This window comes from Mytilus galloprovincialis, chromosome 9 (genome assembly GCF_965363235.1).
Source record: "Mytilus galloprovincialis chromosome 9, xbMytGall1.hap1.1, whole genome shotgun sequence".
NCBI lineage: Eukaryota > Metazoa > Mollusca > Bivalvia > Mytilida > Mytilidae > Mytilus > Mytilus galloprovincialis.
Genome location: NC_134846.1, coordinates 29,084,317 through 29,111,849, shown reverse-complemented (window position 1 = coordinate 29,111,849; position 27,533 = coordinate 29,084,317). Strand labels below are relative to the sequence as shown.

At 33.5% G+C, this 27,533-nt stretch overlaps 1 protein-coding gene across 2 annotated transcripts; it reads right to left on the bottom strand.

Moving 5' to 3' along the window:
* Positions 1-846: 846 nt before the first annotated feature.
* Positions 847-18,283, bottom strand: LOC143044759 (visual pigment-like receptor peropsin). Of its 2 annotated transcripts, none has more exons than XM_076216894.1 (6): positions 18,072-18,283; positions 12,963-13,122; positions 3,598-3,725; positions 3,092-3,188; positions 2,399-2,609; positions 847-1,474 (listed from the first exon to the last, which is right to left on the bottom strand). In XM_076216894.1, the coding sequence occupies exons 1-6, from the start codon at positions 18,151-18,153 to the stop codon at positions 1,238-1,240; spliced, it is 915 nt and encodes a 304-aa protein (XP_076073009.1). In that variant the 5' UTR covers positions 18,154-18,283; the 3' UTR covers positions 847-1,237. The 2 variants fall into 2 exon arrangements, with proteins under 2 accessions (XP_076073009.1, XP_076073011.1); XM_076216896.1 differs by lacking the exon at positions 18,072-18,283 and adding an exon at positions 14,036-14,053.
* Positions 18,284-27,533: the final 9,250 nt, after the last annotated feature.

The following is a 27,533-nucleotide window of genomic DNA, read 5'->3' as shown; positions in this document are numbered from 1 at the left end:
CGATATAGGATTGAGGCTCACAAGGAAGCTATTAACCCAAGAGTTCCAAATGGTGAAGTTGAAATTATACCTTCGTAAATTTTACGGACGCCATCACGAGTTGGTTGACCGTTATGGAATAACAGTTTCACAGATGATATCGGATATGTTCTTTATGTCGTAACTACAATTCACTTCCCTTTTCACAATGAACATGACCTACCGAATTATACTATTAACTAGGTTTGTATTTACATGAGCAACACGACGGGTGCCACATGTGGAGCAGGATCTGCTTACCCTTCCGGAACAACTGAGATCACTCCCAGTTTTTGGTGGGGTTCGCGTTGCTTAGTCTTTAGTTTTCTATTTTGTGTCTTTTGTACTGTTGTTTGTCTGTTTTTCTTTTATTTTTTAGCTATGGCGTTGTCGGTTAATTTTTTATTTATGAGTTTGACTGTCCCTCTGGTATCTTTCCCCCCTCTTCTACTAAGCTAATATGGTTACTGATTCACATCGTGCTCATTATTCAAAATAATTTTGTTTTTGTTTAGCCCTTTTTATATATAAATAAGGCCGTCGGGATTCCATCGCATTCTAAAATAACTGCACAAGTTATGCTATAGTATCATTTTTTTTATTGATTTATTTTTTATTTATCTCTGAATTGTTCATTGTTGTCTTTGTCCAATAGCAATATCAAAATCCAACAAACAAACAAAAAAATGTCATTGAAGTTTTTTTGTTCTGTTGCAGTTTGAAATGTCTTTACAACTGTGTGTCCTTCATTGAGTTTCCTTCCATGACCATTGAGTGCATGTTACAAATTGTTTCAAGCTTAGTTTTATAAAGAAAAAAATAAAACTCTCTGCTCTATAATATTTTATTTCTTTTTCATCTAGAGCTTCATCTATACAATTAGCACTTTCCTTGATGAGTAACAAACAGTATAATGTACATCGTTCCATCAAAAAGCCACAATTACAATTATGCATTCTATACATTTACACGATAATATATAATTCGTTGCAAAACAATATAGTCAATGAACAAATCAGACAACTAGAATAACTTAAGGTTCCAAAACGATCAAACGAATATATAATTTTCCTGAAAGTGTTTTATACGTTAAAGATAATTTCAACTTTTTTACAGCCTCTTTGTAATTTTAGAATTGAAAAAATACAAAATTAGAACGGGGAATTTCTATCTTGCGATCTTAAATTGACCGTGTTGGAACCTCGTAACATTTCAGTCATTATTTCTCTTTCTTTGCGGGTTCATCTAAGTATCCCCCAAGCACACCGTCTCTGATCTTCTCGCTTGACAGCAAGTAGCCAATAGGGTAAAGAGCAGTACATCCTTTGGCGAATAATGGCGGAAGTGACGCAGCCAAACTAGATACTTCAGTGGAATCAGTTATCATTGACCAGCACATGAACATTCCATATGGACCCCATCCAATTATTACGAAGACAAGAAATCCAATGCAAATCTGAAACAAAACAACAAAAACATTCGGTCTATTTTGATGTCTGATACCTATTTTTTTTAGCACACGGAGAGCATTGATTTCTAACTATCTAGTCAAACTCAGGGTTTATAGTGATTATATATATTTGAATAAACCATTTCATAACAGATGTGTATGTTTTGGGACAATACCGGAGATCTACTGACGAAATCCCGCCATTTGTGTGTGCATGTGGGGGAGTGGGTTTTGGCCGGGGGAAGGGGGTGTCATTAGTTATGTCTCGGGACTCGGGTTATCTCCTTGGACGTGATGGTACTAAAACAGCTAACACAAACGTTTCAGTCGATAAAAATAATCAATAAGGAGAAATATAGATCGTAGTGGCGTGAAGGAAACACATACAGGTATATTAACGAATATATATTAGATCATATTAAACCAGTTTCCAGGGAAATTCTATATTTTTTTTTTTAGATCTAATGATAAAACATTTTTTTAGCAATACTTTTACCAATTCTCAGATTCTCTACAAATGTCCTGGATTTGGCTAATCGAATAGAAAATAATAAATGGCTTGTTTATCAGTAAAACAACACTGTTATTGGGTTATTGTAGGTATTGATTCTTGAGAAATTCTTGAAATCAAATTAGGGGTCTCCAACGATGTTTTTTGAGTTCAAAATTTGTTTGTCACAGATCAGCGAGAAATCTGTTCTTTGCCTGATTACTTATTGCAATTAAATATAAATATCGTTTCCACGTTTCCACACAACGTCTAATTGGAACTGAAACTGTTGGGTTTTCTTCTTCAATAGTTTGAGCCTCCTAAAATTATCAATCTTAAATCCTAATGTAGCAATGGCCACATGCCGCGAGTAAACTTAGCTTTGTGGTTAAACAATTTTCCCAATTTTAATTATTGTAATCCATAAATTAAATACATACCCAACGTAACTGATGATTGTTCAGCCATTCATACTCCTGTCCACGAGTAACAACGATTGGCTTCTCTTGTTTGGTTCCAGATATACAGACTGCTGCGACAACGTACCAGAACAGACTTCCAAGACAAATACACAAACCATAGGTCAAGTGACTGGTATCTTTTTGTAGCCAGTTTAGTCCGCATGCTACTCCAGATGCTTCAGGGGCATAACTGTAAAAAAAATATTTGAAAATTTGTTGGAAAAATTTAGTCATTTTAAAAGTTTTTAAAAATAATAACTTTAACGAAAATAAGCTGCATTTTTAATTTAAAAAAAAGTATAGTCTCCAGGATTGGTTGTTCTCAATTATCGAAAAAAAAGTCTAAATTTGCAGTATATGGTTCTATAATCACATTCTTGCTTAATTTTAGATATCGTATGTAGCCTCCCCGAGTACTCTTAAAGGCTGTCTTAGTCCGACAATCATTATATATATGGGCGTTGGTGATACAAGCATATCCGCAACAGTAGATTAAGATCCATGAAAACGATGTTTTTCGTTGCGTTTAAATCGAAATGATAGTATGATGTTTCGCCATATCTTAATTTAATTGTGATCACCAATTCACCAATTGATATGCATATCTTCAAACATAAACTGTTATAACCTTAACTTACATGCATATAGTAACTATTGTGTACATAAACTTACGAACTCCATCCAAATAACGGGAATAGAGCCCATAGTAGTGATGTAATCCAGACAACGAGGGCCATCATCCACCATGTCATTGTTGAAGACGAATCATCTGCAGAGAAAAAAATGATGAATATGTAATAATTGTTGCTTGACCCCAAACACATATCAAATTAAGATTGTCCCTAAGTCAGGAGTCTGTAATGCAGTGGTTGTCGTTTGTTGCTGTATAATCTGTATTTGTTTTTCGTTTATTGTTTTGCATTAATCAGACCGTTGGTTTCCTTTTTTGGATTTTTTTCTGAATCACTTAGGGGCATTTTGTTGATTGTTTTTGCTTTATGGGTTTTGCTCATTGTTAAAGGCCGTACTGTGGCCTTGAGATGCATGTTATTTTATCTTCTACGTCATTTGGTCACTGGTGGAGAGTTGTTTCATAAGCAATCACATCCACATTGCCATTTTTTATTGTCTAACAAATAATGATATACGTTATAGGTCGTATTCATAAATATACTTACAAAATTCTGTGTAACGCACAGAACAGTATCTCTCGATACAAAGGGCGATAACAAATCCCAACGCAGCATACCCAGCCGTGTAGGATTCCACTCCATACGCCTGGCATCCAAATGTTTCAAAAAGCCATCTAGAAATGTAAAAGATCGATATATATTTTGCTAGTAAAATGTATACTTTTCTCTGTATTCAGAAGAAAAGAATTAGACTCCAGTTTTTACCCGAAATACTTATTTTGTATTTATTGTTTTTTACAGTCAATTTACTGAATTGGTGGTGTTCTATATCAGTAGTCATAGACTTTTTGATAGAAATGTCTATTTTTTTTATATTGCATCTCTTAGAAATATTTTTTTTCCGTGTTCATAAAAATCTGCTTTTGTTGATTGTATGCTCACTCACGGCACCCTTTAAAGGGATAATTCGCGATTTTTCACTTTTCATCTTATTATGTTCATAATACCATAAAAAAACATATTCACCAAGTTTTATTTTGATATGAAATCAAATAAAGGAGAAAATTGGGAATTATTAATTTTATTTCTTGAAACTTCCTGACTTATGTGACGTAGTTTAAGTCTTTGATGCATGCCGGGAGTGAAAATATCTCATTTAAGTCTTGTTCGTTAACCATCTAATAACGCGATTTAAAGCGCATCGACGACTTTTGGTGTAGCTATTAACCAACGAAAAATAAGTGATAGCCATGCAACTTTTAAAATTAGATCGTGTGGATATTTTAAAACGAATTTTAATAATAAAATTAATTCATACAATAGAACATTTTTATGATTTTTTTCTACAAATACTTTAAACAAAGATATGAAATTGACATGATCAATAGTGTAATGAAAATACACGTTTGTATTCTGACCTTTTTGCTTCATTCCAGCAAACATTTTCACTTGCTTGTACGGTGGAAATAATATGTGTATTGTTTTGTGACACCTAAAGAATGTTGAGTGCGTCGGTTAACTCAAGGTAATTAAAGGATTAGCATTATGTAACTATAATCCTTTGATCCTCATTCAGTGAAATCTAGGCGTCATGGTTTACTGGCTTGAAGGTGTGAACAACATTTCGTATGAATTGAAAACGGGAGTCAGTCAAAGTTTTAGACACAGAAATCAAGGACTTATAAAGACGTCCCTGCAGAAATGTAAAAAAAAAAAATAGTAATTAACGGGAATAATAAGGTCGCACAATAACTGAATAGCTGTTGTATATTTTTATATTTTGCATAAGCATGATAAGATCACTTTTAAATGAATTATGACTTTTGATTAATTCAGTAACGATAAAATACTTAATTATTTTAATTGAAGTATAAATTCATAAATAAAAATAGCCTTCTAATCACGAGTGTATGAACTAAAAATTGTACTATCTTAGATTAGGATCGGCCTTAAATATTTCAAACAGATCATTAACAATTGCAATTATATAATTTAGTCCATCCAACGTTATCTTTAATTACCTATTTAGGAATTAATGTTTTCATCAAAATATTTCAAATCTCACAACGCACGAATACTTCAGATATTTGATAAATTTTTTAAAAAATTGACAGAAAATTCAAGAATCTTTTTGGAATGGAATCCAAATTTACGAACATATATGCTTTTCAAGTGTGAAAAACATCATCAAAATTTATACATAATCGGGAATGTCCTTAACAAAATAGTCTTCGTCTCACACCGTAACTATATCGGACCCAACTATATATAATACTTTTGCTATTTGACCAACAATGTATAAAAAAAACCAGAACGAATTTAATGTCATCTTTCCCTATTGTTAAATGTTATAAATCTGTTTCAACTGGCAAGAATACCCATAAAGCGGACAAGCAGTTTGTTCTTTAAATTGCTGTCATTGAATATCAAGAAAGAAAATAAATCCCGAAATTGATTTGAAACTTTAATACTCTATAGTTTTCCTGGAAAATATTCACATCCCTTAGGGATTATTAGTGTACGTCCAGTTGCGTACATATAACATGCATGCCGGAACTATTGTGATGATGACGAATTTCTTCCTTTATTCGAGAACAATCTAATTGATATATATAAATGTCCATAACTTCGATGAGCCAAAGAAAGTTATATATCGACCAGTATTTAAATCTCTTCTTCTTCTTTTGGTATACAATAGTCTTTCGACATTTGATGATTACATACTAGTCTACTAACAAAACTTTTACCCCAATTTACACAAAATGCATGTTTCTTTCTTATGTACAATGTATACATGTATATATTTGAATTTTCGCTATAGTTCCATTACTTTTTATCCTGCCGTATATACGAATGGTCGACAAGTGCGTACATTTTTTTAAATCAAAATTTCTGGTATGGTCCGATCTGTCCTTCACCATTGACAAAAAATATGTATATAGATTTTTATTTCATCAAATCTGTAGTTTATTTTTAGGTATTATCTATATTTTTATAAATAATTTTCTTTACATCAGAAATGTTATTCACAAACAAGCGTACGAGGTTAGTAATGACTAGTATATAATATCACTTTCGGACACGCAAGATAGAGATGCATAATATACACCTAATAGTTCAAAATGGAAAGTTATAAGTTATCGGCCGTGTACACTGACCAATACCCTAAGAAGTGAAACGATGCATGAATTGGCAAGCTCGACAGGAAATCGCTTAATACCTGGACGTGTCACACCCCCTGCAATACCTTTGGGAGTAATACCTTTAGCCATGCAGGTATTCAGTGGAGCGAAGATCCTAATTTATTTGAATAAAGTTTATTACATAAAAGAATTATGAACTAATTAGATTTCCGAAAACAATTCAAGTTTCACGGAACACTTGTTTATGATTTGAATTTTTTACTTTTTAACCAATTCCAATATTATCATTATTGTTAAAAATAACAGATCATGGTTATTAAAGAAAAAAGATAAGAAAATTTTCCGTATCAACTTAGTTATAGTTAACTAGTCGGATAAAACAACCGTACGATCGACAAGATATCGACACGCAATTACGACTACATCGGGTTACTGTGGTTTTGGTCCTTAGACATATCTTGGGTGCAAATCGGAAAAGGTAACAAAATGGCCGACCGGACAGAATTGATACTCTAAATTTAAAATCGATGGTGATTTCTTATCTAGCAGAATAAAGCTTTAATATTCATGAATTTGAACATTTTTATACAGAATGAACATAATATAAATTTTTGATTTTTTTGCGAAGTTTCCCTTTAAACTATTTAAAAGTAATATTGGTTTGGACGTTTTCTCTAAAACCAGCGACCATTTGGCTAGCTTCCAGTTTAACATCATGAATAAGTTAACATATTACAAAATTTAACCAAAAAAAAAAAAAAAAAAAATCATTTAGATTCAAAAGTATGTTGTTATCAATGATTTTTTACTGACAGGAATAATTATGGTATCTCATTCTCGATAGCTTTCAGGGGTTTTGTGCCTTTCGAAACCACTACCAACAGGTGCTTTGACATTGAGCGGTTGGCACCCCTCATATCCCTCATCAAGGTTCGGGCGTACACGTAAAAATGACCCAGCTACGCCACTGTGAACTTCTTTAATATGTTTCTTTTAGTTTAAATATTTGAAGAGTAATACAAAAGCGAATAGAACTTGTTCTTTATACTCTTATACCACGTGCTCATTGATCAGAAGTAAAATGAGAAAAAAAAACAACGCATTCAAGGGAAAGTCCCTTTATATGAAATAACAAAATCATAAGTTCAAACATAACAAGCAACTAATCAAATGAGTTTTACATTAATGTTCCGTCTTTAAAATCTAATTAACTTTGCATCGGAATAAATTCCTCTTGGAATAATTGAAATTTGATATGTGATTGTATCAGCTTCCATGCAGCTAGCTCATTGTTCATGTTTTCTAATTTCCGATTATGTAAGTTATGTGCGTGATGTTCAATGTATAGCAGCAGATTTTGAAGGTCATGCTTCTATTATATCTTCTTATGTTGTAAATAACAACTAGAACACACCCGCGAAATCGCGGGCACATACAGCTTGTGAACTATTGTAGGACGATTTTTTGTAAAAGATATTATGTATGGAGAATTTCATAAAAGGTATCAAAAGCCCTCTACCTTTTTCCAAAGTCCAATATTTGTTTCCTTTCTGTTAAATTCAATTATTTTCGTGTTTCTGGCCTCAGACCACAATAATTCTTCTATTTTGCTACAATGCTTCTTTTGGTAAATTTTAAAGTCAAATCAAATTAAAAATTTGCACCGTTTCAAACATCAAATAAATGTAACTGGTTATATATAGAACATTATAAGTCTAATAAAATATGCTTCAAGGACAATCCATCAGTGTTATTTCTTTTGAGAGCCTTACTAACATGCCAATGGTAGGATATGAATCTTGTTTAAATGACTAAGACCGACTAAGGCTAATTTCAGGGGTGGTCGGAGGGGTCCTGATCCCGATATCCCGAGATGCAGAATTTAAAGAAATTCATATCCCAAAATCCCGAAATCGAAAAATATATCCCCGGATCCCGTAAGGATCAATCCCCAAATCCCGAGCTTCAAAACACCCGATCCCGACGCGACGAATAAGCTACTGCTTCCCTCTAATCTCTACTTTACTTTCATTTTTGCCAAATCACTATTTTCACTTTCAACAATAACTTGTTATGCCCCAATTAGTCTGTGCATCCGCGCGTTCGTTCGTTCGGTCGTCCGTCTGTCCCGCTTCAAGTTAAAGTTTTTGGTCGAGGTAGTTTTAGATGAAGTTGAGCATGTTTTACTTATTTTAATATATATGCAAGTGGTATGACCCCTTAAATAGTAAACATTTAAAAGAAAACAGTAGACAGAATCAGGGACTTTCTATACTAACATAGAAAGTTCCTGACAGAATACAGAGAGTCTCTATATATTAAAGTAGTATAATCGTAGTTTACATGTAGATAAACGCGAACAATAGTTGTCCTCTCTAAGGTGGTATAATTGTTGTCGTTCTTGCGATCTTTACACCATGAAATGAAACGCAAAAAATATATAATTGTGCTCTCTAAGGAGGTATAATAGTTGTTATTTTTGCTATCTAAACACCATGATATGGAGAACGCTCTGAATGGCTTATTTATTTTTCATTTTTGTTATCTATCATACGATAGTTTTTTTTTAAGATGTGTCACATGTTTTACTTATTTTAATATATATGCAACTGGTATGACCCCTTAAATAGTAAACAATTGAAAGAAAACAGTAGACAGAATACAGAGAGTCTCTATATTAAAGTAGTATAATCGTAGTTTACATGTAGATAAACGCGAAAAATAATTGTCCTCTATAAGGAGGTATAACAGTTGTGGTTCTTGCGATCTAAACACCATGATATGGAGAACGATTTGATTGGCTTATTTATTTTCATTTTTTGTTATCTATCATACGATTGGTTGTGTTTGTGCATGTTTCAAACCGGAAGTCTTATCTATGACTAAAAGTCAGTCTGATGACGGAATCATATCCGGACTCCTTTTTTGTCGTTTTTCTCCCAAAATAACTCAATCTGAATAATCATAAGAATGGATGACAAATGCGACTATGCATGTTACCTATAGGACACAGAGGCATGATGATTGATTTATTGTGGAAGGAAGAGAAGCGACACACAAAATGAGGTCTTCTCGTTTAATAGTATAGATAGATAGATAGATAGATAAGCAGATGTTATGCAGATGACTTATATATATACGATCAATTTGACATGATACAATCTACATTTTGCTACTAATTTCCTAAATAGTCTGATAATGATTAAAAAGTATCAAAACTAATGCTGTTCTAAGACAAAATTGACCTTTGACCGCTTTGGCTCTTCATGTTCGACCATCTCTATTTGGATATTTCTATTAACACGTTTTACATTAAGGTTTCCTCGACGTATGGGCTTAATATGAATCAAGAAACTCTTGACTCGCACCTGTGGAAGACTATTCAAGAAACACTTGACGCGCACCTGTTGAAAACTATTCAAGATACACTTGACACACACCTGTTTATACAAGAAACATGTGTTGCGTTGCTGTTGAAGCTTAACGAAGAACATGTGTCGCACTCCTGTTGAAGATTAATCAATAAACATGTGTCACACACCTGTTCATGATATTTCAAGAATCATGTATCTAGCACCTGTTGAAGAATATATAAGAACCACGTATCGTGCACATATGTTGAAGATTATTCAAGAAATCCGTAACGTAATCACTTGTTGAAGATTATTCAAGAAACACGTGTCGTGCGCACCTGTTAGAGATTATTTAAGAAATATGTGATGCGCACCTGTTGAAGATTTTTCAAGAAGCAAGTGACGTGCACACCTGTTGAAGATTTTTCAAGAAACAAGTGACGTGCACACCTGTTGAAGATTATTCAAGAAAGGTGTGTTGAACACATGTTGAACATTATCAGTAATATAAAGAAACAGGTATCGTGTGCACTGCATGGTTGGAAATTATTCAAGAAACAAGTGTCTAGTGGCCTGTTGAAGATTATCCAAGAAAAATGTGTCGCGCAGCTGTTGAAGACATTATGATTGTATTTAACCTGCCCAAAGAGAAAATTAAAACAACGACAAAAAAAAAAAAAAAAAAAAAACAGCGACAAAAAAAACAACAACAGCAAAACAGACGAATCCACAAATCATGCACACAACATAAAATAAGAAAATAAAGACTATGTAACAATAATCTCTGATCCAGAGGCTCTAAGTGGACAGGTATTCCGAAAAGATTACTTTTAGGGGAAAAAATAATCGTAGTTGTTTTCTGTTTGTACGTTTGGTGCAAATAAGTCGCTGAACACTGGATAACCGTGTCAAGAACTACGATAATTCCACTAATTGAAATGAATGGCATATTATTGAAACAAGTAAACTTATAAGGATATAAATGAGTCCAGTCAATAGTATTGTCTCCCAATAACCGTGACAATCTTAGAAATTAATATCAATATCTATTTCGAGGCGATGTGAATAAAAAAGGTGATGTACGTCAAAGAGTCAGTAACAGAAAAATCAAAGTCATCTGGTCAATACAGTGTACTGTCTCCAGCAACAGACAAGTGTCCACACAATGTGTTATAATTTATAAATCTGATGAGTCCAGAAAATTAACTCGAATTTATAGGGAATAGCATGTCAAAAGCAGATACATTCATCATTTTAAACCATGACATTTCACTTTTTCAACTCAATCTAGCACGGCAGCGTTATAAACAACGCGACACTACGGTGGTACGCGTCCCTCAGTAAGCACGCTTTTCGACAGTAAAATCTACGTTTTACGAGGACCAAGCTTAAAATACAAATGGAGTTCAAATGGAGTCTGTTCTTGTCAGATATTTTCTATATAGTTACTTACAACAGACTCGTTTAGGGTATGTTATTTGGGCTATATGAAAATAAGAATATGTGGTATGATTGCCAATGAGACAACCATTCACCAAAGAGCAAATGCAGTAGGGGTTTAAATGCTTTAGATAAACCACGATCTCCTTAGCCTCGGTCACACCTTAGCGGATAGCTCGAACGGACACCTAACGGATAATTATTAAAAAGTATCAAAACTAATGCTGTTTTAAGACAAAGTTGACCTTTCACCGCTTTGACTCTTCATCTTCGACCATCTTTATTTGGATATTTCTATTAACACATTTTACATTAAGGTTTATGGGCTTAATATGATTCAACAAACTCTTGACTCGCACCTGTTGAAGACTATTCAAGAAACACTTGACGCGCACCTGTTGAAGACTATCCAAGAAACACTTGACGCGCACCTGTTGAAGACTATTCAAGAAACACTTGACGCACACCCGTTAAAGACTATACAAGAAACACTTGATACGCATCTTTTTTTCAATCCGTTCATGTCCGTTAGACGTCCGTTCTTATCCGTTAGAATTCCGTCCATATCCGTTGCATGTCCGTTAAGCGTACGTTTTATCCGTCGACGTCCGTTCTGTCCAGTGGAAAATTTTGTGCATGTTCAAAACTTTGAACGGACGTCCAACGGATAAAATGTCCGTTGAACGTTCGTTAGTCGTGCGTTTTGTACGGTACTCGTCCGTTTCGTTTCCGTTTTGTATATATCCGTTATGTGTCCGTTATACATCCGTTGGAGGTCTGGAAGATAAATTCACCAACGGACTTCTACCGGACGTTTAACGGATAAAACGGATGTTGAACGGATGAGAAACGGACTTCTACCGGACGTTGAACAGATGAGAAACGGACTTCTACCGGACGTTGAACGGATGAGAAACGGACTTCTACTGGACGTATAACGGATAAAACGGATGATGAACGGATCTGAAACGGATAAATGCCAATTAAAATTTTGCGTCAGAACTGCCCATTACTGGTATGTCAGATTTCTTAAGGTTCATTCATAATCGATCTTAGAGTATAGGCACGTCTTCACAATCAAGCAGTTCATATTCAGGGCAGACACTGCCCTTTGGCAGAATTTTGAAGAACAAACCAAAACCTTTAACACAGAAACATTTTGAATATTTATGCGATTTTCATGTTTTATTATTGTCGCCTTTGATTTTTCCGTATATCTTGTTCATCCGTTTTATCCGGTACGCTTCCCTTAGGTGTCTGTTTTATGCGGTACTCGTCCGTTGGATGTACGTTCGACATCCGTTCTGTCCGGTACGTGTCCGTTTATCGTACGTTGCATATCCGGTGTGTCTCCGTTATGCATCCGTTACACGTCCGTTTTATTCGGTCAGTACATCAACGGACTCCCAACGCATAACAATTTTGTCAACGGACAACTTTTATTTTCATCAGTTAGGCGTCCGTTTGTGCTATCCGGTAAGGTGTGACCGAGGCTTAAGCTATTGTAAGTATTTTAACAAACTGGCCACACAGGTTTATAGTCGTCTTTTGATTAAGCTAGTATAAAACCAGGTTTAGGTTCTACATATGGAAATGTCTGTACCAAGTTAGGAATATGACTGTTGTTTTCCATTTGATTGCTGTGTTTAAGCTTTTGATTTTGGCATTCGATAAAGGACTTCCCATTTTGAATTTTTCCGAAAATTCAGAGTTTGAGTTCGGTATTTTTGTCATTTACTTTTTACTCATCCCATAACTTTATTTCAGTCTAAACTTTTAATATTTGTTCAATGGGTACTCAACAAAGCCGGGTACTATTTATATTCGGTTACTCGTCCAAACATTTCTTTCTTAGTCGTGGCATTTAATATTCTTTCAACATATTGATTCAATGTCCACGTGCACATAGCATGCAAAGAGGCAACATTATTTTTTATGTATATGTGCTGTAAGTGATATATCTTGATTTACTTACTTTCCTCTGAACGATGACAACCCAGCAAACGGGAATCCAAGACACACCAAGACATTACTGAAACATAGGTTAATATGCAGTACTTTCTTTGGTGCAGATACTACGTTTTCTCGAATGAATACATTCATTACCAAACAATTGGACAAAACTCCAATTGAACCTGAAAATAAATGAAAAAAAGACTAACAAAAACAGTTTAGACGTGACCGATCAACAGTGCCCAGGAAAAAAATGTTGTTTCAGAACAGAGGTGAAAGATAACAATGCATGGATTGTCAAACTAAGTCGAAAACAAACTGTCAATGGTATCACACAAAATGAAAAACTACGAAAAATCAATTGTTTTAGTAATAAGTTTATGCTTTTGCAAGAGGAAAAGACTTATATTGTATGCACTCTTGAATCAGATCTTTGGCGAGTCAAGGTCGCTAAAATCTTCTATCATCAACCCAATAACGTCTATAACTGTTGACTCGTAAATAACAATTCGACACCAACTTTGACACTATTCTACAGTAATTGGTATTTTTATGGACTCAAAATACAGTCAAAGCAGGGAATCTCAACAGCTTTCAAAATGTGAAGCTTATAATTAATTCTTCAAGTCTGTTCTAAGACTTCCTTTAAAATCAATTCAGCGTGATTTCCTGTTATTCGAGCAAATATGACACGTGTTTTAATCATCATTTATAGGCCCTAATTAAGGTTTCCCATTTCGAGCAAGAAGTAAATAGGATTATATACGGAACGTAATTAACCTTGCTGTCTGTTTAAAGAGAAGTGAAGCAATCGGATTCCATCAACTATTCGACATACAAGCTCAGAGCATACAAGACACTATGCATTGCACTAGCTAGGAGATGAGTTGAAAGTGCAGCTTACTGCATTACCCATTAAATGTTAACGGATTGTTATATATTTCATCTTATTATGTAGATTAAAAAGGCGGAGAACATTACAACGATAGTCTTACTGGATGACTAGCTTTATGTGCCGATTAATTTAAAAGTATTTGGCATACGTGCATGGCTAACCTAATTGGAAATATTCTAGAAAAAAAATAATTCTCTTACGTTTGAAGTGTTGTCAGCATCTATTGAACAGACATCTTCTCCATGTTCTAGTTAGTTAAGGGCTTAACGCTGACCTTGATAGCCGACCACTAGAAAATTCGTCAGAAAATATCAGCAATCTTATATTTAGCTAGATATGTATGTAAGTTTATATTAAAATGACCAGTATGGACCTCATGAAGGCAACTCCATAGATTGCTGAATATAGCCTTAGCCCTACAACACTACAAAAATAGATTGTTGTCAAACTTTGAAAGAAGTATGATTACTTGGACTGAGAATATATTTAGCAACTTTATAAAAGCAAAACCAATGATTATATCGATGATATCAAAATTTTGATAGTAGACGCTTATTCAGAAATAATTATAATCTATTATCACTTATATTTATAATTTACTTATATAAAAAGGGCAGATCACTCGATTTATCTCAGACCATGAGAACGTGTTTTCCCTATATTTTTTTATTTAATGATTATACCCTACAGTTTACTTCCTGATCTTTCTGATGCTACATTGTCGTATATAAAAGTGCTCTTAGAAACTAATATCGTCATTTACAATGGGTGTAACTGGTGTGTCTTCGACATGGAAAGTTCAATCTCAATTGTTTTTGTGATCAAATTTAGTTTCAAACACATCGGTTGTCACTTGTGTTCGGAACTGTTTTACTCTATTTGGTCTTTTAAACATTTTTTTTTATTCGAGCGTCACTGATGAGTCTCTTATTGACGAAACGCGCGTCTGTCGTAAATATAATTTTAATCCTGTTGTCTATGATGGGTTTATTTACATATGTTCAGGACTTGATAATCAGAATAGATGACTAGACTCTTCTAACATAGCAAAGTGGAGGAAAATAAAGATAAACACACTTTACTACAAGAATGAACAACTGATCATGACTGACGCAGATATGTTATAAATATCATTTCAAAATTGAATATGTGTTGCTTCATTATGAAGGGATCATAAAAGCAAAGTTACAAGTTGCAAACCGCGCATAGAATCATAAAATAGAAAATAGTTAATCGATTTAGAGAAATTTAATTCAATAAACAATCCGGATCTTTACCCATGACAATTATCGTCATAATGGGCTAAACAATTACAAGCATGTTCAGAAAAAAAAAACCGTTTGCGTCATCATTTACGGAATCCCAAGCGGGTTCTACATCTCCATGTCATTACTTAGCAGGTAGTGGAACATTTCAGAATTCTTATAACGACAATGAATAAAAACAAAATAATATTAAAATCACAAATGAAGTAGTTTTAACTGAAACAATGTGCCTGCAATGTACAAAAATATCAAAACGCAAATAAAGCAGATGAAAGGGAACATTTGGTCCACAGTCCACATCTATAATACTAAAATTACGAGGTCCAATTTGTCAGCCGTCATCACGTAAAAACAACGAATCAAAGAATTCAACTTTATATATAACTAATATAGTACAAAGGTGTAGATTAAAAATTACACCACTCCAGGCCCTTTTGTTTTCCACGTAATTAATATTACCAATAATTAAGAAGTTCCGGGTCGAGTCCGATACCGATACCAATAGTATATTCACCTGTTACCGATTACCTTATCTGTACGTTCCGCATCTGACAGGCGCACCACCAAACGGTGTATTAAGGATTAATATGCTATATAGTATTACACGGGTCATAATCACTGGGTTCACACTACTTAATTGTCAAATTGTTACCTATTGTAGTATTTTAATCAGTTAAACTTTCTAAGATAACAATACGAATCTATAATACTAATTTGTCAGCCGTCATCACGTAAAAACGACGAATAAAAAAATTCAACTTTATATATAACTAATATAGTACAAAGGTGTAGATCAAAAATTACACCACTCCAGGCCCTTTTGTTTTCCACGTAATTAATATTGCCAATAATTAAGAAGTTCCGGGTCGAGTCCGATACCGATACCAATAGTATATTCACATGTTACCGATTACCTTATCTGTACGTTCCGCATCTGACAGGCGCACCACCAAACTGTGTATTCAGGATTAATATGCTATATAGTATTACACGGGTCATAATCACAGGGTTCTCACTACTTAATTGTCAAATTGTTCAAGTACCTATTGTAGTATTTTAATCAGTTAGACTTTCTAAGATAACAATACGAATACTAAAAATCTGGACTAAAATAAGGCGTATAGGTAGTTTTCAATTTGTTAGCGGGCATGACGTAAAACAGCGAATCAAAGAATTCAATATTTATAACTAATATAGGACAATGCTGTTGATTAAAAAATACTCCATTCCAGGACCTTTTGTTTTCCAAATAATTAATATTATCAATAATTGATAAGTTCCAGTTCGACGGGTTCAAACAGAAAGATTTAAAGCAGAGAAAACTGTATATCTTATAATCAGCATGACTTTATCAGATGACAATACTAATACTAAAATAAGGCTTGCGCATAGTTATATACTTTAATTCAGTCACGGACCCGCGATATACGGGTGTGTTCTAGTGATATTGAACAAGACAAACTTTAGTTTTATAGTATTCAATTCAAATCTTTTCAATTATGTGTCTAAATCTTAAATGCATCTGGGCGAATGAAGTTCCTTCTTATGAATGACTTGTGTTTTGGCAAATACCACTCTATGATATATCAGTAGTATCAAATATCATTGGAAATGTTCAAGTTAAACGTTTGATTTCATTCAGTTATTCCTTTGCTACCTAAAGACTATATTTTATGAAGCACAAAAATGATCAAGCTTCTTCGTGGAGTGTAAAAAAGGTATACGAGTACCCATTTTAACAAATACCATGACAGAGAGGGTAAAAGGCGTATTCTTATGCATACTAGCAGAGCGGTGATATATATATATATATATATAAAGTCTATAAGAATCTACCAACCAGTAAACTTAATAGGTATTGGATCATCAAAATTGACAATACTACACAAACAGGAAAAATTATATGAGTCTGAAAGATTGTGTAACAATACCGATAAATAGATGGAAAACAAAACACTAAAAAGTGTTGAATATCATCGCACAAAGATGGAAAAACTGAACAGATAATATAAATTATACAATAATTGCAAATATTTCGGCTCAACAAATGGCCTTCTTCGGTGCAAAAGTTTTAACAATACTGATATATAATGTATATATATGGACGATGTCCATTAGCTATAAGAAAAAAAAACATGAAAAATATATTTGCTATTAACCAATTATCATCAGCGCAGTAGTTAGTACCAACATTTGTAGCACTCCGTTCTAAATTGTTAATTTACAAATGAAGAATCTTTTATAAATCTAAATGTTTCAACTCCCTCAGGCACATTAGACCTTAGATGGATTTGTCTTTTATAAAATTGGGAATGGAAATGTTTGTATCATTTGTGCTTTGTGGGATAGCTTTTCAACTGTTTCGGTTTTTATAAGTCATTGCCTTTCAAATATTCGGCTTTGGGCTTTTAAAAGCTGATTTAGGTAAATCCAGACAGAAAGATGCGAACATTGTATAGTGTTGTTTTCATTCTGTATAAGGTGAAATTAAGAATGGAGTATAGATTTACACTGCTACTTGGCCGATAAGATATAGCATCAAAAACTTCGTCAGAATTTGAAGTTTCTTTTATTTTTTCCAAGATTGGCTTTAAAAGATTATACAAAATTTTTGAGATTTTGGAAGTCTATAATATGCTTTATAAAATGATAAAACAAAGTCGTGTTTAGTTGTTGCATAACTAAAAGCATTTTGATATAGTTGTTATAACTAAAGCTCATCTACGTGCAGTCATATAATTGGAGAAATAAAATGGAAAATATAATTAAGTACAGTGTACGTCAAAAATGAATGGAAATTCCTATAGTAAACAAAATGTTAATTTTCTGGATGCATGTAGAAATTCTGAGATTCAAGGTAAAATTCGTCAAAACTGCTCTTTTCTATTGATCATTTAAAATAAAATACAGCTGTACAACAAATTCAATAAGAAAAAAATATTGAAAATGAATTAACGAAAAATTATCTTACCAAGAATAAAATATAGACATCCTACTCCACGATGTTCCAAATCTGAAAAATGTCCACGACCAGATCCGACAATTGTTTCCATCTTTACTGCTCGATCAGCAATGTATATAAGATGAATTTGGCTTTGTCGCGAAATCTGCTTATAAGAGTCACCTGTCACGCTATTGGTTAATATATATAGCGCTGTGACATACCGTATTCCGTAAGAAATGACAGAACTGTGAGATCTGTCAACGAGTAACTGTGATTATATTTAACACCTTGTGTCAAGTATCAAAAAATCGTTAACTATTGATTGTTGGCTCGTCTGGACTATAATTAGTAATCGACTATATAACTAATTTCTTACTATATAATTCCTTAGGATTAATGGATTTTTTTTATATTTCCTAAAATTTTCTACAATAAAAAAAATAAAAAAATCATTAGTTTTAAGAACCAAATTTTGTTGTTCAGTGTTGCTATTTTAACAATCCAAATATAATTTGTCTTCGTGAAACCGAGGACGTATAACTAACGCAGGTCCTTGGTGGAACTATTTCAATTAAAATATAAATTGACATGAAATATTTCAAGCAGCCTTTGACAAATAAAAAAAATAAGATACACAGTAGGTATAGTCAAAAAATAAAACAAAAGCAAGTTAGTTTGTGAATAATTTCGAAACATGGAAGAAGAAAAAACGCCGACCATCTTAACATCCTCTTATGAAGTTCCCCTCACTTTGAGTTAAAAATGGTAGGTCTTTCGTTTTTGTTTTCCTGGAGATAACTCTTGGATAGAATGCTAGCAAATTATGGAATTAGCTCCCCATTAATTGTTTTAAAATCAACCAAATTATGTCTTTAAATACCGTATCATGGAAAAGAAACCAATGTTTATTTCGTGAACCATTGCACATTGTGAACTTAACCAATCAGGTTTTTAGAAATGTATAGGAGGTAAGATAATTATGTATATTAATTTTGAGATGCGAACAAGTTTAAGTAAACATAAAAGGTAAATTGTACAATGTTGATTGAATGGAAAGAAGACCAGTGCGTTATGATTGTCTCATGAAAAGAGGGTGATGTTGGATGGGATCGACAGTTTACCTTGCAATGGGAAACGGAACAATCAGAGAGTTGTTGCAAGTATACTCAACAGACAAAGAAAGTTATACTAGTACTTCCCCCACAAGGCATAATTTGATTTTTAAACTTCTGTTTGCTGATTACAAATAAATTCATTATACTCTTACCACATCTTCCTGTATCTATATAACGATCGATTTCTACCACACTAAACAATCTTCGCAAGAGAACGTTTAATATGATAATCTATCGTGATATTTTAACGATTAAATGTTTTCAAAGTTTTATAAGCCCTAAGTGATTCAACAGTAAATAAATAATGCTTGTTTCTGTGGTAATACCTTTCAATAATTCAAAGAATAAGCGTTTAAGTCATAACATAAATGTTGGTTTGATCGATTTCCTTACATATTTAAGGTAATTTAAAACTTAAATAAAAAATATTAAAATAAAGTATGATTTTAACATCAACAAGATAATCATGGGACCTGTCTAGTTTTAAAGAAATCTATGACACATTGTCTTTTTGGATTTGTTGGTATTTACTATCTCATTGAGAAATATTACATATCAACTTTTTTTCGTGTAGAAGTCTGAGACCAGTGTGCTCTGATTTTGTTTCTTATGGATTCCAAGAGCAAAGGCAAACAACAAAACGGACCTTCAATATTCCTTCAGTATGAGTGATACAAAAAAAAATATGTCCGCAAAACCGCCAACTTTGCCCGAATCATTCGGAGAAATTCGATCCCAATTTCTTAAAATTGTGCATATTTTTGAATTCATACATTTAGCATATGTCCCGATTCTGTGCTGATGAACTCTGATACATTCAGAGTATTGAGCAGTTTATTTTTGACTTGAGAGTTTGAATGTCTCACATATACATTTTGAAAGATATCATGCCAATGCATGTGCACGTTTTTTTACTTATTGGAATATTTCAAAAGAATTTAAGAGTCAAGAAAATCGATATACTAGCATTCAGTCATCTGTATATAGGTTGTCTTAAATAAATGTCAAGATATAACAACCAAAAATAGACTTTTTTCATACATGACTGATAAAATCTGACTGAGTTTGCGACTTTTTTTCCAAAAACGTAAATTTACGATCAAAGCTTCTCGAAATATGAAAGCAATTAAGCAATTAGCATCCTCTTGTATTGCACGTCCCAGCCAGGTGCTCCGCAGGGCGCAGCTTTATACGACCGCAGAAGTCGAACCCTGAACAGTTTGGGCAAGTATGGACAAAACATCCAAGCTTGATACAGATCTGAATTTGGATTGTGATCAAATTTTTGACATTATATGGGTTTCTTACACAAAACAAATGTTAAGATCTTACAAATCTATTGCACAATCCTGTGCAATTAAAGATTTCTTCTTCAAACTTTTCAAAATTTGAAAACTACGTCCCACTCCTTTTTTTGCAATTAGTCCAAAACCTGACATTTCTTTATACATAATTTACAAGTAGGGTAAGGGAGTCAAATCTAAACATGCCCAACATTGTATGCTAAATGTTTTTGAATTACATCCCTTACACTGCTTTTAAATTGTCTTAATTGTCCATTGACCAGAAAAACCTAGTTTTTCCCCTTTTTGTGCCCCTAATTCCAAAACATTTTGAGCCATAACCCCCAAAGTCAATACTAACTATCCCTTCATGGTATGAACACTTATGGTATAATTTCAGAGAGATTCATACACTTAAACACAAGTTACTAGTATTGTTTGAAAACTACAAAAAAAACGTATTTTGGGCCCCCTTTTCCCCCCTAATTCCATAACGATTGGGACCATAACCACCGAAACTTCAATACAAACTATCCCTTCATGGTATGAAAACTTACAAGTGGTATAATTTCAGAGAGATTCATACACTTAAACACAAGTTATTGTTTGAATACTACAAAAATGCTTATTTTGGGCCCCCTTTTTCAAAACTCTTGGGACCACAACCCCCCAAATCAATCCCAAGCTTTCTTTAATGATATTGAACCTTCTTTTTAAAATTTATAAAGATCCATTCCCTAAAACAAAAGTTATTGTACGGAAACTAAATGTGTCTTCGGACGACGCAGACGCAGACGACGACAACATGATAGCATTATACGCTCAAAAAAAATTTTGCGATCGTATAACAAATCGATCGTCCTTGTGGTGGAGATGACTAGCTGAGACATTGAGGTGTCATACCACCAATTACTCCCTCAAATTTAGAACGTTGTGAAAGTAGGCCTACTCGGACAAAAAATAGTGCATTTGATGTCATTGTTTGCTAAATCTAACCAACAAATTGGTCTGACACCTATACTCAGTGTTGTCTTTCACACTTCTCACTTCTACGCACAACTGCTAACGTGTTATGCCCTTTTAGTTTAATATGCATTTTTATGTGGTGGTTTTGAAATTTCAAAATAATGTCAAGATACACAAAACACGAAAATATACATTGCTATTTTTTTAGATTTGATATGAAAAATTGTAATTCAAAGTTTAATTATCTATATGTTCAGAACAAGTAACTATCTACATATTTACAAATGAAATGTAATATAAATATGCGCCAATGTGAACAAAACCTGTGCGCAAGCTTAACAAATAACAATCACAGTCCAAATGAGTTCCGATAAACCTATTCCAGCAGCACGTTTAAACCATACGTTACATAAGTGCCAATCCCCCTTTTCATAAGGTAAGGTAACGAGATTGATCTTTGTAATTAATCGGCTGTACAACAACTAACACTCGGCTAAGCTAATTTCGTTGCATTACAATTTACAAATTATTTCAATTGAACATAACATGCCGTTAACGAGCTTTATGACTTTATGTCAGACCATACAATCAGACGCTAAAGGATTTTTTGTTTAAATTTTACTTTAAATGTAACTTAATGGTCCCGTTTATAAATTCATATTTTAGATGAGAAAACGTTGAGAAACACGAGACTGTCAGAAACGACTTTGAAATCAATTTAAGGTTTGGAAGATTCAATAATTACATTTCCTTCTACGCTAGCAGCATCACGAACCTGTTCACGTGATGATGTCGCCCGTAGAGAGTAAGATTAGATTTATCTCTATATGTCATGACAATTAAATCAGTGATTGAAATTTATTTTGAAAGTATATTCCTCACAAAAGATAACTAAAAATATGAGAGAACAAATAGTATTAAAATTGAAGCTTTTTTTATGAAAAACTAGTAAATGATAAACTATCAGATATAAAGGATAACAGCAAACTCACTATTTATAAACATGTAAAAATAAATAATACAGAAGAAAAATATTTAACTTGCCCAAAACTTGAATTCAGAAAACTGATAACAAAATTTAGATTAAGTGACCATAATTTATTAATAGAAAAGGGAAGATACCTTAAAATACCAAGAGAAGAAAGATAATGCAAAAACTGTAAACAAATTGGAGATGAAATTCATTTCTTTTTATATTATTATAGAAACCATAATAATAGAAAAGTTTCTTTTGATTTTTTTGATAAATGAGAATATCCACTTTTTAAAATTATATGACATAGATAAAATACCATATATACTCAACCCAATTCCACACACTCAGGTAAATAAGGTAGGATCCTTTTTATAACAGTCTAATGAACTGAGGACAGGGGACTCTTAAAATATTTACTTTTATTGTGTATATTAATGATCTTGTTGTTATTTTTTATGTTCATTTTGTTATGTTGTGTCACATACTATAAATATGTAGTTTTATGGCAATAAAGATTTGAATTGAATTGAATTTAATGAGAATCGCGATCGTGTGAGTTCGTGGTCTAGTAGTTAAGACCGATGGCTACAGTGCTGAAGGTCCCGAGTTCGATTCTCACTCGGGGTGCAAAAAATATCAGTACATCAGAAGGGTAATTTTCATCCTCTCACACACATCTCTGGTACCCAGACCGGAGTTTAAACTAGAATGCCGGGTACTTTGGGGGCCTCGGTTGGTCAAAGTTGTCCCCTACTTTGACCTGGAGATCAATCTTCTGATATCTCTCTGGGTTGTCTGTTTCCACCAAGTGGCCCGGTGGTTCATTCCTAGTACTTCGGCTTCCCCCACCATAATAACAGACTTCCCGGTGTCCTAGCACTCCCTTTGTGTTGGGTGGGGATTAATTGTCGTATAAATATACGTTAGTGACACATCTCCATTAATCCCGATAGGGAGTGTACATGGATGCCACTGTACCCTCGGAGCTTTCGAGGGGTTCTTCGGATATCGGAGGCATTTACCAGTACATACATACTAACAGTGTGTATGGTGTGTCAACGAAGGGTTGGGTAGTCTTCTATCCCCGAAAATTTCAAAACATTACGCTTGGTACTTAAAGAGGGGATTGCCGGTCACGTAAAATAAGTCGCTGGGGCTAGGGCTGGACTAGATGCTGTGAGATCTTCTACATCACGACAAGTCTAGTGAGCAGTATAAGTGATTAAGCATGTCAGGTACACTACTTGTATTACAGTTAATTATTATAGACATACTGATAAGATCGCATTAGGACAACTTACTTCTTTGATATTGATTCGGCGGTGTGTGGCCTCCAGATTGACTGCTTTGTTTTATGGCCGGTATAGTGTTTGGTATGATGGTGTATCAAGTTTGTTTCTTTTTAGATTTGATTGAAGTGTAATACCAAGTTATTTAGCAAATGATCATACATTTCATTTTAGTTGGGTTTTTTTTTCTGCATGAAAGAATAAACAGTGCATTTGTCGGAATTAAAAGCCATCCACCAGCCATTTCCAACTTTGCTGCGGTATCAAGATTATCCTGAAGTTTGTTACAGTAACTTTGGGATCTGGAGTTGGCCTGTATATAAGACGGTGATCTGCAAATAGTCTTGCTATGATTGAGATCGACTAAAAGACCAGTTATGCAGACCTAGATAAGACTGGGCGGCCCTAATATATTATGTAATAAAATTAAAGGCCGTAACACATTGATACTTTGGACACCAGGACACTTCCACAGACATCCTATCAAGAAGAACGGAAGAAGCAAAAATGTTACCACCAGAGAATAATGCCATAACGCTCATGGGCGTGAAAAACGGGAACCACAAACGCAAAATTGTCTTAGAAGACAGATCAGCAAAAAAAAAAAGGAAATTATATGAAAAAGTACCATCGGTCTTGAAAGCAAAACATAATTTTTTATCACACATCTAAAACACATTTTATAATATTGACACAATTGAAGCAGCAACATATATTTGGATTATTTTGAGGTGTGTTGCAGGAAGAATCGTAAATCTAATAATACTAATTATTTTGATGCCTGGTTGAAAAAATCTCTTCACTAACACGACCTTGTTGTCTGATTAAAAATAACTATCATGAAAATCATTTGTGCTGAAGTCGTACATAGCCAATCAATAATACTTGGCTTTTAAAAATTCCGTGATTAAGCTTGGAGTGAGTTTTGCACTAACAAAACATATACCACCAAGATTTTTTTCCCATTATATTGACAGAATCCAAAGTTCACAATTTGGTTTCTTCATCTCATTTTTAAAACTCAATCCAAAGATTTTTTTGATAATAAAATGAAATATAATTATCCTAAATCCAACCACTAGTCAGCAAGTGAAATATTTCGGCTCCTTTATTACACAGGCTATGAAACTGAGGACGGGGGCAGGGGAGGATACAGCCATTTTAAAAAGGGGGTCCCAACCTAGGACAAAAGGGGGAGGGGGGATTCCAACTATATGTCCCAATTCAAATGAATTGATCGGCCAAAAAAGGGGGGTTCCAACCCCCGGAACCCCCTGGATCCGCCAATGCGAGGGCACTTGAGGTCATTGTTATGTGTTTAATGCTTTTTTTTTGTTTTTTTTTATGTAAATGTAAATGTCATTATTATATAATTGTTGTTCTTACGTGTAATAATTTGCATTTGACTCTCTAAAGGGTGTAATTTGTGCTAATAAAGATTTATTAGATACAAATTAAAAACCAAGAGTAATAAGATGTAAACTAGGAAGGTGCAGTTTTAAAACTTGTCCTATATTATAAGACTCCGTAGGTTCATATCATTTACATTCAACGTTTTTTATCGGATGTATTTTTTACTATCAATGTTGAACAATCAACGTTTTTTATCGGATATTTTTTTTAAAATAAAAAACGTTGAATGTAAATGATATGAACCTGTAGAGTCTTATATTATAGGACTATTTTAAAACCAGAGGCTACCAGGAGACTAAACGGCACATCAAAAATGATTATGTATTGCTCACTTTTGTTGTCTACAGCTCCTACCTTTAAAATTTATTATAGTTCTATAAATAAAAGGCCAACCAGATGCTCCGCAGGGTGCAACTTTATACGACCGCAGAGGTTGAACCCTAGCTGAACGGTTGGGGCAAGTATGGACACAACATTCAAGCTGGATTCAGCTCTAAATTTGGATTGTGATTAAATAGTTGACACAGCATAGGTTTCTGACACAGAATGAATGTGGTCTAATGAACTTAAAATATTTTTTTTTTCCTTTGAGCAATTCACTATGCTGTTGAATATTAATCCTTTCAAAAAAATGTTTGAAGAAATTTTCTTTTTATTTATGAAATCTGAAATGAGAAAAATTTAACCCCCCCTTTTTTTCACATCCCACTTTCCCTTTTTCCAAAACTGATCTCAATTCAAATTTCTAATGGAGTTTGCAATAATAACTACTCATTTAAATACATCATAAAATATTAAAATGTAAAATAAAGTGCTTATTATCACTGAATGGTAAAGATTGTTTTAATTTATCAGTTGGTAGTAAAAGTGAATATACATTGTATATTGTATAAAACAATGATTTAAGTTGATTCAACTACTATTCTGGACAAAGAAAGATAAATCCAATTGAAAATTTCTTGCTATTGCACAATATTGTGCAATTAGATATTTCTTGCTATTGCACAATACTGTGCAATTGAAAATATTTCCTATTGCACAATACTGTGCAATTGAAGATTTCTTGCTATTGTGCAATACTGTGCAATTGAAAATGTCTTGCTATTGCACAATACTGTGCAATTGAAGATTTCTCGCTATTGCTGAATACTGTGCAATTGAAAATTTCTTGCTATTGCACAATGCTTAATATAATAATTTTGGATCTTGATTTGAACCAACTTGAAAACTGGGCCCATAATCAAAAATCTAAGTACATGTTTAGATTCAGCATATCAAAAAAGCCCAAGAATTCAATTTCTGTTAAAATCAAACTTAGTTTAATTTTGGACCCTTTGGACTTTAATGTAGACCAATTTGAAAACGGGACCAAAATTTAAGAATCTACATACACAGTTAGATTTGGCATATCAAAGAACCCCAATTATTCAATTTTTGATGAAATCAAACAAAGTTTAATTTTAGACCCCGATTTGGACCAACTTGAAAACTGGACCAATAATCAAAAATCTAAGTACATTTTTAGATTCAGCATATCAAAGAACCCCAAGGATTCAATTTTTGTTAAAATCAAACTAAGTTTAATTTTGGACCCTTTGGACCTTAATGTAGACCAATTTGAAAACGGGACCAAAGATTAAAAATCTACATACACAGTTAGATTCGGCATATCAAAGAACCCCAATTATTCAGTTTTTGATGAAATCAAACAAAGTTCAATTTTGGACCCTTTGGGCCTCTTATTCCTAAACTGTTGGGACCAAAACTCCCAAAATCAAACCCAACCTTCCTTTTCTGGTCATAAACCTTGTGTTTAAATTTCATAGATTTCTATTTCTTTATACTAAAGTTATGGTGCGAAAACCAAGAATAATGCTTATTTGGGCCCCTTGTTGGCCCCTAATTCCTAAACTGTTGGGACCTCAACTCCCAAAATCAATCCCAACCTTCCTTTTGTGGTCATAAACCTTGTGTTTAAATTTCATTGATTTCTATTTACTTATACTAAAGTTATTGTGCGAAAACCAAGAATAATGCTTATTTGGGCCCTTTTTTGGCCCCTAATTCCTAAACTGTTGGAACCAAAACTCCCAAAATCAATCCCAACCTTCCTTTTGTGGTCATAAACCTTGTGTTAAAATTTCATAGATTTCTATTTACTTAAACTAAAGTTATAGTGCGAAAACCAAGAAAATGCTTATTTGGGCCCTTTTTGGCCCCTTATTCCCTTATATTAACTGTTGGGACCGAAACTCCCAAAATCAATCCCAACCTTCCTTTTGTGGTCATAAACCTTGTGTTAAAATTTCATAGATTTCTATTCACTTTTACTTAAGTTAGAGTGTGAAAACTAAAAGTATTCGGACGACGACGACGACGACGCCAACGTGATACCAATTTACGACCAAAAAATTTTCAATTTTTGCGGTCGTATAAAAACTTAAACA